At 34.9% G+C, this 11,385-nt stretch overlaps 1 protein-coding gene across 1 annotated transcript in view; it reads left to right on the top strand.

Moving 5' to 3' along the window:
* The window catches only part of Cdc5l (cell division cycle 5 like), a 57,790-nt gene that overhangs the window by 27,582 nt on the left and 18,823 nt on the right, over positions 1–11,385 (top strand). Inside the window, exons 12-14 of the mRNA XM_046426167.2 lie at positions 362–442; positions 718–960; positions 4,639–4,836. Of these exons, the coding sequence (XP_046282123.1) occupies positions 362–442; positions 718–960; positions 4,639–4,836 (522 nt within the window). The remainder of the gene's footprint in view (positions 1–361; positions 443–717; positions 961–4,638; positions 4,837–11,385) is intronic.

Genomic DNA, 11,385 nt, shown 5'->3' with positions numbered 1-11,385 from the left:
AACGTTCACTAGCTTTTTAAATTATAAGTCAGTAGCTTTGGGGTTAAAAGAAAGGGTTGTTGGGAAATCTCCTTTGTGTTTAGGATTCTCATTTAGACAAGAAAAGTGGTTGTCTGATGCATAGAGCCAGATAGATTTGGAGACTGCTGTAGCAGACATTGAAATTTCTTAGTTTCTATTGTATTGAGAATGAACGGATAGATTTTCATGGTCTTACTATTACCTTTCTACAAACTTACACAAATTTCTACAGATTTAGCTTTTGAACATTATTGATTTTACAGACTAAAATGTTTTCAGCTTTATTGAGAAGTGTCAAATACTGTATAGCTGCAATAATGGATATAAAATTATTGTTTAGGCCATACGAGAGGCAGAGCGGGTAAAGGAAATGAAACGAATGCACAAAGCTGTCCAGAAAGATTTGCCAAGACCATCTGAAGTAAGTATTAAAATTTCTGACTGAAGAAGTTTTAAGTTTTATATGATTGATGCTTTTTATATCATTCATAAAGACTGTAAAACAAAATTTCATCTACTTCCTGGAATATAATAAAGCAAGTCCCAGTAGTCTTTAAAATGACGTACTGATACCAGTAAGAATTTAGAAGGGGAAAAAATGCTTTTTAAAATGTAAAACTGCTATGCTGTAAAAGGAATAACATTAGTATGTTGCAGTGATATGTTTGGTAATTGTACTTGTTTTACAATTTTTAGGTAAATGAAACTATTCTAAGACCTTTAAATGTAGAACCACCTCTAACAGATTTACAGAAAAGTGAAGAACTAATCAAAAAAGAAATGATTACAATGCTTCATTATGACCTTCTTCATCACCCCTATGAGCCATCTGGAAATAAAAAAGGAAAAACTGTTGTATTTGGTACTAACAATTCTGAGCACATTGCTTATCTGGAACATAACCCTTATGAAAAGTTCTCCAAAGAAGAGCTGAAAAAGGTATGATTGAGCAGGAATATTTCTGCCATGAGATTTAAGCATTTGTTAGATGCTGTGTGTCATGGACAAATGTGAACTTATTTTGCCACATTAATATTCATGAACAACTGAAGCATTTGGTTAGGAGATAAGTGTTTATGAAGTGTTAGGAAAAGGACATACTTTATTCTCACCCCACATGTGTATCAGCTAAACATTGGTTCTGGTAGCAAGGTGTTTTGATTCATGGGTGTATTGGCTTGTTCAGTAATTGCTGCCGTTCCCACTTCCTGTGTTCAACTCTGCTGTCTCTGAAAAGAATTGGATGCCTTTAAAGCTCACTTATATACAGATCCTCATTGACTTTTGTTGTTGTTGTTAATTATTTGTTTTTTAGTTTTAGGTGGACACAATATCTTTATTTTACATTTATGTGGTGCTGAGGATCGAACTCAGTGCTTCATGCATGCTAGGCGAGTGATCTATCACTGAGCCACAACCCCAGCCCCCACTCATTGACTTTTGATGTGGTTATATACTGATAAACCCATTACAAGTTGAAAATACCATTAAGTTGAAAATGCACTTAGTACATCTAACCCACCAGACATGATAGTTTTATCAATACAGTACACTGTAAAATGAATGCGTGGCTGACAGGGAGCTAAGGGAGGAGCAGCTTATCAGCCTTTCAAGAAAGTATTATCCTGCCTGTTGCTAGCCTAGAAACAGATAAAAATTCAAGATTTAAAGTACAGATTGAATTGGATGTATATTGCTTTCACACCATTGTAATAACATAAAAAGTCTAACCATTGTTAGTTGGGGACTGTCTACTTTAAAAATATTTTTAGATGTGCTGAGTTTGTAGCTTAGTTATAGAGTGCCTGCCTAGCCTAGGCAAGGCACTGGATTTGAGCCTCAGTGCCACATAAAAAAACAAAACAAAAAACCCAAATAAATAAAATAAAGATTAAATTCTTTAAAAAAAATTATAGATTAAACAGTTTTTCTGTTCAAAGAAAGGAAATACTTTTTATGAAATTTATTCCCTTCATATGATTTCCCTCTACCCTTTTATATAAGGAAACAATTTCTTGTATAAACTCTGTATCCTATCTCTTCCATGATATGCATTTTATTTTTTCTGCTTTGATCAACAAATCTGTACAGTAGCATAAGAAAATAGTTTATTTCCTAGCTGGAAGCTGCTGTGATTTGAAACTCCCTTCTAAAATTCATGTTGAATTTAATTGCCATTGTAATAGTATTAGGAAGTAGGGCCTCTAAGAAGTTAGGTCTGAAGGCTACACCTTCATGAGCGGATGGGTTGTATCTGGAGTGAGTGAGTTATCTTGGGAATGATACTGTCTGCCGTGGTATAGTGTAGCAAGAAAGCCTTACCAGATGTAGCCCTGTGATTTTGGACTTCCTAGCCTCCAGAATTGTGAGAAAGAAATTTCTTTTCTTTTTAAATTATCCAATCTGTGGTTTCCTTTTTTAGCAGCCAAAAATAGGCTAAGATAGAAGTAAAGCAGTCATTTACTTGTCTTTTTTTCTTTAATATTAGACCCTGAGAGGCAGTGATGACTCTAATTTGGAATGAGCTGCTGCACACTTGGGAGAAATTACAGGATTCTTTCTCCTATCTTCTATTCTGCATTATTCCTCTTTATATCTTTCTTGGTTTCTTACTATTTTCCTTACTATAAACTAATACATATTTTTATAGGAGTTTTAGACAGTAGAGAAAGAGGGGAGGGTTTATTAATAACTTGCCCCTGATTTCTGAATAACTTTGAATGACATTTATTTTTGGTAAGTGGGATAGTGAAACTGACATCTGTTGACATCTATGCCTCCTCTCTGTCAGGCTCATTTAATAATTGAATTAAGAGTTGAGACTCAGGTTCTGAAATCAATACTTGAATAGTTTCCTCTTTAGAGTGAAAATATGAGGAAAAGGAATTTAGAAAATAAATATTCCTAAATTTATTTTATGTATGCAAATCTGAAACAAGGATCACATTGTTGCTTTTAGAGGTTCTGTAGGGGATACATTTTTCTATTACAACCTTTAAAAATAATAATTCTAAGTATTACTTTGGGATTATTTGAAACAATATTAAATATTCTCCCATTTTTTTATCTGTGAATTTCTCTTTGTTCTAAAAAGAATTTGAAACAGTTATTTCAAAGCAGATTCTTTATTCTTACTCTTTAAAGATGACTTACTACATTCTCTCCTAATGACAAGAGCCAAAACTTGTAAATTTTTACTGTGTACAGTGTACCATTCCTTTTTGAATGAGGTTTCAGATTTTCATTTATTGTTTGTTTTCATTGTTTCCCTTGAGAAGTATTACTTAACAATATCAGTTCTTTATTTTCTATAGACATAATTTTTTAATTTTGGTTAAAATTTTGCTTTTTTGGGCATTTCTTTTGATTTTTTAAAAACATATTTTGATATATATTTATTTTCCAACATTACCAGAAAGATTGAAAACCTTCTGTAAGGCATAGAAGATGGTTGTCAGTTTTTCATTAGCTATGATACAAGGGTTTATGATATGTTCATGGAATTCTGTGTGTCTGGTGTTGGACTGAGCTCTTTGCATATATTGTTCATTTAATCCTAATGACAAACATATCAGGTAGGTGCTGTCCCCATTTTATGGATGAGAAATGGGCTCAGAGAAATTAAACAATTCAGACAGCTATTCAAATGTTAAAGCTATGATAACCTAGGCCTGTCTTGCTCCTTTCCCTGTCATCCTGTCATTTTAAACTGTTCCTTTTATAGCAAACCAAAGCTGCTGTATGAACTTTATTTATGACTCCAGTCTCATTATCTGGCAATGTTAGAGGTCTTCTTTCAGGAAGAGAAAAAAAAACCTTTCGTCAAAAAGAGGCCTGATTCCCCTTCACCATTCTGTGAGGTGATGAGTTTGAGGTGGAATGGGAAAGTGGATGGAGCACACCCAAGCATTGTGCCATTTTGTCTTTAGATCCTTCTTTATCTGATTACTAGTGATGTGGTCTTGAACAAGTTTATAATCTGCGAGCCTCAGTTTACAGCTTTGAAACAAGGTTAAGCCCAGCATGATGGCACATGCCTGTAATCCCAGGGCTTGGGAGGTTGAGGCAGGAGAATTCCAAGTTCAAAGCCAGCCTCAGCAACTTAATGAGGCCTGTCTCAAAAATAAAAAGGGCTGGGTTTGTGACTCTGTGGTAAAGTGCCCCTGGGTTCAATCCCTGGTACCCAAAATCAAAAACAACAAAACAGCAACAACAATGGAAAACTGAAGTGAATGAATATTGGCTGTTTTGTAAGGTAGTTGTGATCTTTGGAGATAATGTATGTAAAACTTTTAAATCCAGTTTCTGACATATTATAGATGATTGATTTAAGAAATGGTAGCTGCTATTATAATGAGTGAAAACTAAAGATGTTTGTACTATAGGGGAAACACAGATGCTTGACATTTTAAAATCAGTCTATATTGACTTATAGGTATAATAACTCAATTGGCTTAGGTATTGCCTTCCACCTCCTCCAAAAAATGATCAACCAACCAAAACTCCTTGCCTTTAGCCTAAGGAAGGAGGGAAAAAAACCTAGTCTTTTTAAATTCTCTTCTGGTGATGACAAGTATTTTTAGTACTTAAACTCACTGAAATTATTATTCTCAACAGGCCCAAGATGTTCTGGTGCAGGAGATGGAAGTGGTCAAACAAGGAATGAGTCATGGAGAACTCTCGAGTGAAGCTTATAACCAGGTGTGGGAAGAATGCTACAGTCAAGTTTTATATCTTCCTGGGCAGAGCCGCTATACACGGGCTAATCTAGCTAGCAAAAAGGACAGAATTGAATCACTTGAAAAGAGGCTTGAGGTTGGTATCCTTTTAAAATTCTAATTCAAATGTATCTTGATTTAAATTATGAAGTAAATAGTGACACTGGTTACAATTTCAATAAAATAGACCTGAGCTGCTTATTGCCTTTGCAATTTTTGAATAAAACTAAACTCAAGTGTTTGATCATTCTTGGCCCAGTTCATTGGTTTTACACAATTACAGGCCTTCCAAAGAATGTCCTCCCTGCAGGTAAACCACAGGTTAGTCTGTACCTTTTAAATGTGGGAGCAGCTACCAAGTTGATAACTGGTCACTCAGAATACTGTAGATTAATACTATATAACAGTCTGTTTTTCTCTATGAAGAGATTTCAGTGGTATCAAGGAGTTTCCTTTTTATAGCCAAAATAGCACATTTAAAAAACCTTGATATTTTTCTGTCTATTCTCTGATTCCTTTAAATTTGAATTAAGAGGGTGGAGTTGGATTACTTAGACAATGGCTTCTAGGATTTTCCATGTCTAAGAAAACATTGAAACATACTAGATGCAGTTTCATGGCCATGTGGTTTCTTAATATAATCTGCTTGTTTTGAATTCCAGAATATGTATAGGCATTTTGCCACTGGCATGTGAATTGTGGTTCATAGACCTCCAGGCTGCCTTGTGGATTCTTAATGGTGGTCTTTAGGGATATATCAAAGACCAAGACGGGATGGGAAGAAGGGGCATTTAAAGCAATTTCATGTAGAAAAAGGCCTCAGTTTCCTCTTTTATGAGATTATTAGTTTTTCTTTACAGAAAGCAGATTTGAGAATATTTTTATTTAGAGTTAAATCCAGATAGAGTAAAATTACTTAAGGTGGTTGGGGGTGGGTGGAGCCAGAGAAAGAAGCAGGAAAAAACCAGTATCTTTTCATCTGAAAGTTATTCTAAGTTTTACTTTAACCTTTAAGATCATATGTATAGGCATCTGATGGTTAATGCCCATGAATCTATGTTTTCAGTTAGTGGGAAATTAGTGTTTCAGGGCTGCTGATTATTCTAGTTGTGTTATTAACTTCCAGCAGGGTGTGCTGTTGCTCTGTGTTTTAATTTTGAGTTAAAGTTGGGGAAAGTAGAACATCAGTGGTTAAATTGTATATTATATTTCTGTTGTGTAGGCTTTATTTCCTATAAATGGTAGTTAGCAGTGTAATTCTGATCTAAGGTCAGCATTATAATTGATTGGAAAGCTATTTGGAAATATTCCTTGTAACATTTATATATATAAATACTTAGTTCTCTCACTTAGTTTGAAAATCTTCTTATTTGAGGTGGGTAAACTCTTTCTGCCGCAAATGGCAAGGACATTTTGTGCTGTTTAAAGAAAAAAGAAAAAAAGAAGTTTTTCCCTAAATCTCATTTAGTTTGTTGAGGCACTAACTTTCATGACAGCAAATAAATGTGTCACAAAGTGAGTGGTGCCATAAAGTACAGTAATTTTTATTTCGATGTTGAATTGGTCTTGTGAGTTTTGAAGGGAAAAATACAGAAAGAACCACTGCTGTTCTTTTGGAGATTTATTTGGGTCGTTTATGAGCAACCATTAAAAACATGTGGTTCTCTTTGTTCAGTTCAGTACCAGGAACTGAAATCTTCCGTTGAACTATTTTTGTTGAAGGATTGGTGACTTTGGAAGAATATTCATAAAACAGTCTGGAGTAATTTTTCTCTTCTTGACTCCTGGATAACTTGCTTTATTGTTTATCCAGCTAGTTACTTTTAAGGAATACTTAATCAGATCCTTTAATTTAGTAAACTATGCTTATTTCAAATGAAAGTTCATTAAATCTTTGAGAAGAAGAAAAACAACTCAAAGACCCAAATAAACAAATCCCCCATTTTATTTGTATCCATCCCTAATTCAGAACTGTATTTCTCTTTGCTTTTGAAGACACAGCTTTACTGGTTTAAAATACATAAATATTTTATTTCAATTGTGGTACTTCTTTCATCATTTCAGTTGATTGCTAAATTATAAACATTATTCAAAGTTTGTTGTGGGGAAGGAACCCCAGTTGTATTGTATAAACTAAATGCTACACTTAAATTATCCTTTCCACTTTCAGGTTCAGGGAGACAGGCCTTTCTGGGCAAGCATAGTGCACCATGGCTGCCAGTGTGTTTGATTTTTGCTGCCATGAACTTTGGAACAGTGAATCTAAATTGTGGCCCTATCACAGCCTATCAAGCAAGATGAGACCCAGCTTTATGGTGCCTGGTGTCTTCTAAGTGTATGTGCCCTGAGGTTTATATTGGAGCTATTTTTTGAGTCATTAGTCATGATTAATATTTGAAACTTAGCACTTAAATGAAAGTCCTTAAGATACCCATTTAAAATTAACAGAACCATCTCAGATTTTCGGGGGAGAGAGAGAGAGAGAGAGAGAGAGAGAGAGAGAGAGAGAGAGAGAGAATGAGAATGTGTGTGTGTGTGTGTGTGTGTGTACACATGTGTGTGTGTACATGTGTGTATGCATACCCGTGCACAGAGTCTGTTAAATACATAGAATCTGTAGTAACAGTTCAGAAGTAGAATTGTAACCCAAGTCCATATATTTTATTCTGCTTTAGAGACAGATTTAACTTCAGAACCTTGCCAGACATTTGTGTGTAAAAGAAGGGGGTGGTGGTGGAGGCGGCAGCGGCAGCAGTAGCAGCAGCAGCAGCAGCAAGGAGACATGATAGCTCATATGAGAAAAGGAAAAGCATAGCATGGGGGGCGTTTTAACATGGTAGCAAAAAGTCCTGTGCATTTTAATAGCATCAGAGGATTAAGTGTCTGATAGCAGAGTGGAGTGATTGCCATTTCTAGTGATACTCAAAGTAAGAAGAAAGTCTTGATTTCTGTTCAGTGTCTTTTTTTTTTTTTTTTTTAAAGGAGGAATGACTGTAATTCGTCGTCGGGAAATTTTCATTAAATGGTTAAAAATAAAAGTTTTACAAAAGTAAACAAAACAAAAATTTACTCTTGCATTTAGTGACTTTCTGAACATCTAGATACTGTTCTAGGCTCTGGTGGACATAATGGGGAATGAGATAGATGAGCTCTGCACTTTTGTGGGCTTTAGTTATCTGGAAAATGCTTAATGTGGAGAACTTCATTTTCTGATGATGCCAGACAAATGAGTCATTTTTGTGTTTGGGAAGTGCAAATAGAATTTGAAGTGTTCTAATTTGTTTCCACTTTAAGTGGAAATAGGAAATCATCTGAAGACATAATTATTTTGAGTGAAATAATTTCCAGTAGGTGCAAAAGTGAAATGAAAAGTCTGAATTTAGACCTGCCATTAAATTTAATAGTATTTGAAATAGTATCTAAACTGCTGTGTTGGGGAAGTTTGGCTGAAAAGTGGATTTTGTCATGTTAGCTATAAAAATGGAAAGGCTTTCCTTAGAGGTAGAAACTAGGTCCAGAAGTAATACTTCTTCCTGTATTTCACTGGCACAGTCAATGTAGTCAAGAAATATTATGTAACATTGACTTCTTGGAAATAAAGTAACTTAAAGAACACAGATAACACATTTAAAATCCTTCTCAGTGTTTTTGTAAAACTCTTCTGAGGACCCCTGACTTTGCTGAGGATTATATTTCAGCAGAATTGGCTGTACAATGGATCCTATTTTCTCAGTGATTTTCATTAAGTCAGATATTTTTACACAGAAAAAGATTTCCTTAATACTTTAGAGTGAAAACTTAGGGTAAAGATTAAGTTGGCAGGCAGTGCTGGTTAGAGAGTTCCGTGTTGGAAGTATCACAGCAGTTTATGCTTATGTTCCCTAGAGTGTGTAGTGTAGGAGAGGAGTTCACAGTTCTTTGGAATATTGTGTCCCAAGTTCTGCTGTCTGCCATAGCCCTTTAAGGTACTGACAGATTTCTTAGTTGTCTCTAGCAAGAACTCTTGAGAGCTGGACCAGGGACCTCCTTGGTACAACCATTTTACTTCTTGAATTTGTTTCGGGCAATTCATGTTTTATTTCCTAACCTATGGAACTATAAAGTGCTCTGCATTGCTTTGTTAGTTTATTACTACCCTTGGAAAGTTTTTTAGTAGGTTTTCCCTCACTGGTTAACTTGCTTTGCAGGGATTCAGTCGGATGGTTGCTAACTCTGATATATGATGACAGTAATCACTTACTTGGACCTGTATCTCATCAGTAAAGGGAAGGTTCACTGAAAAAACTAAATGCTAGTGAGGACTATGGAGATGAAAGGAAAGTCACTCACAGGCTCTTATTTGCAAATGTTTTGGTGATTGAACCACATCTTTGCTATTATAGGATCATATTGCTGAATGATGGACTAGGAAGTGGAGCTGCCATCAACAGTGTATTTATTTTGTGTATTCTTAAACCTGTTTTTACAGTAGTATAAGGTTTTATTCTGGGCCCCCAAGCAAGAGTTTCAATGAGGGATGCTCTTAATTTTTCTGAACCTCACTGTAACAGACTTTACTGAAGACAGTATTGGAGACCCAAGGATAATGTGTTTATTTTGGAATTACTTAAGCTTAGTAACCTTAACAAACTCACTGAGCTTGAAAGTAACAATTACACTTTTATAAGTCCCATACAGCTCTCTTTTGTAATGACCCGAGGAAACACTTATGGTTCCACTGATTCATCTCCTGGGGACCATTGGTTTTCCACTGGTCTCTGGCCAGTCCTTTTTAGACAGTTTCTCTTCTATGCATTTTTTAAAAATAACATTTTTAGACGTTTTTCTAAAAATAATACCTGTGCTTTGTAGAAAATTTAAGTGAAATAGGAAAAATATAGAAGTCGTCCACTGTCCAGCCATAATCACCTCAAATATTTTTGTACACACAGACATGTATGTAATCTTTTATCCCCCCAATGTGCAGATGAAGGGAGGAAGGTGTTTTAAAACTAAATTGGGGTCATCCTATACTACATTTATCATTTAACAGTATAATATTGTAGGTATAATTTTTTTAAAAGAGAAACTTTATCATTTACTCTCATTTAAATTCTTTAGCAAAGATCAGCTTTAGCAAAGTCTCCAAATAATTAAACACTAGTTATGTATTTTGCCCTACTTCTTAAAAAGTTAAGTTAAATGTAACCTTTTTTTTCCCTGTGAAATTTTTCTGAGAGGAGATGTTTATTTTTCTATAGTTTTATAGCTTATTAAGAATAAAAGAGGGCTGGGATGTGGCTCAGTGGCAGAGTGCTTGCCTCGCACATGTGAGGCACTTCATTTGATCTTCAGCACCACATAAAAATAAAGATATTGTGTCCATGTATAGCTAAAAAAGTATTTTAAAAAAAGAATAAAAGAATTAGAGGGGCTGGGGATGTGGCTCAAGCGGTAGTGCGCTCACCTGGCATGCGTGCGGCCCGGGTTCGATCCTCAGCACCACATACAAACAAAGATGTTGTGTCCGCCGATAACTAAAAAATAAATATTAAAAATTCTCTCTCTCTCTCTCTCTCTCTCTCTCCCTCTCTCTTTAAAAAAAAAAAGAATTAGAAATTTAAAAACATAATCTGGGGAAACCTAGCTTTTAGCTTTTCTCAAGTGTCAAAATTCTTATACAGGTTAATGTCTATATTAGGGGAAGAATGATGGGCAGTTCCATTAATTAAAGTATAGTTTACATGTGTTTAGAATAATTTGTGTTTCAGGGAGCTCTCTGGTGGCATTAAGCCATTCAGTACCACAGCTTGAATTTCTTTAGGCATGTTTGCATTTCCGGGGGCTATAGGGCAAGGAGGATACTTGGTTTATTAGCAGTAATATGGAATGATATCTTGGGCTTTAAAGTAAGACACAGCTGCAGTAGCATCATTGCTTAGTGGTTGTGTGGCCCAGGGCAAGTTACTTAACTCAAATTTTCTGAGTCTTAGATTTTCTTTTTTTTTTTTTTTTTTTTAGTATGAATCACAATAGTGTTTATTATTTTTTTTTAAATTTTTATTGTTGGTTGTTCAAAACATTACATAGTTCTTGATATATCATATTTCACACTTTGATTCAAGTGGGTTATGAACTCCCATTTTTACCCCGTATACAGATTGCAGAATCACATCGGTTACACATCCACTGATTTACATATTGCCATACTAGTGTGTGTTGTATTCTGCTGCCTTTCCTATCCTCTGCTATCCCCCCTCCCCTCCCCAGATTTTCTTATCTGTAAAATTTAGGTGGGTAATAGCGTTTATTTAATGAGAATGTGAATTTGCAGTAATGGAGAACTAAAACACTAACAAACTGCAAGTAGAAATTTTGTCACAAGTTTGCACAAGTCTGTATATCTTTGGAGTTGCCTAAATTGGATTAAACTTGGTTTGTTACTAGGGAGTCTCAAGAAGTAAGTTCACTTGAACAATGGTGGCTAAGTTTTTATATTTTGTAAGTTTTGAATATGTCTGAAGTTTGAGACATCGGTTGATTTTATATCTATATATAAAATATATAGATAAATTATATATATCACTATATCTACTGTATCTCTGAGTGATGCTTAAAGCTGATTTTGGTTATAAATGAATTTTACATCATGCACTTAATTGAACAT

Source organism: Marmota monax, unplaced genomic scaffold, assembly GCF_021218885.2.
Source record: "Marmota monax isolate L192 unplaced genomic scaffold, Marmota_monax_Labrador192_F-V1.1 WCK01_AAM20220418_F8-fsc00187, whole genome shotgun sequence".
Classification (NCBI taxonomy): Eukaryota; Metazoa; Chordata; class Mammalia; order Rodentia; family Sciuridae; genus Marmota; species Marmota monax.
This window is presented reverse-complemented; position numbering and strand designations above follow the sequence as displayed.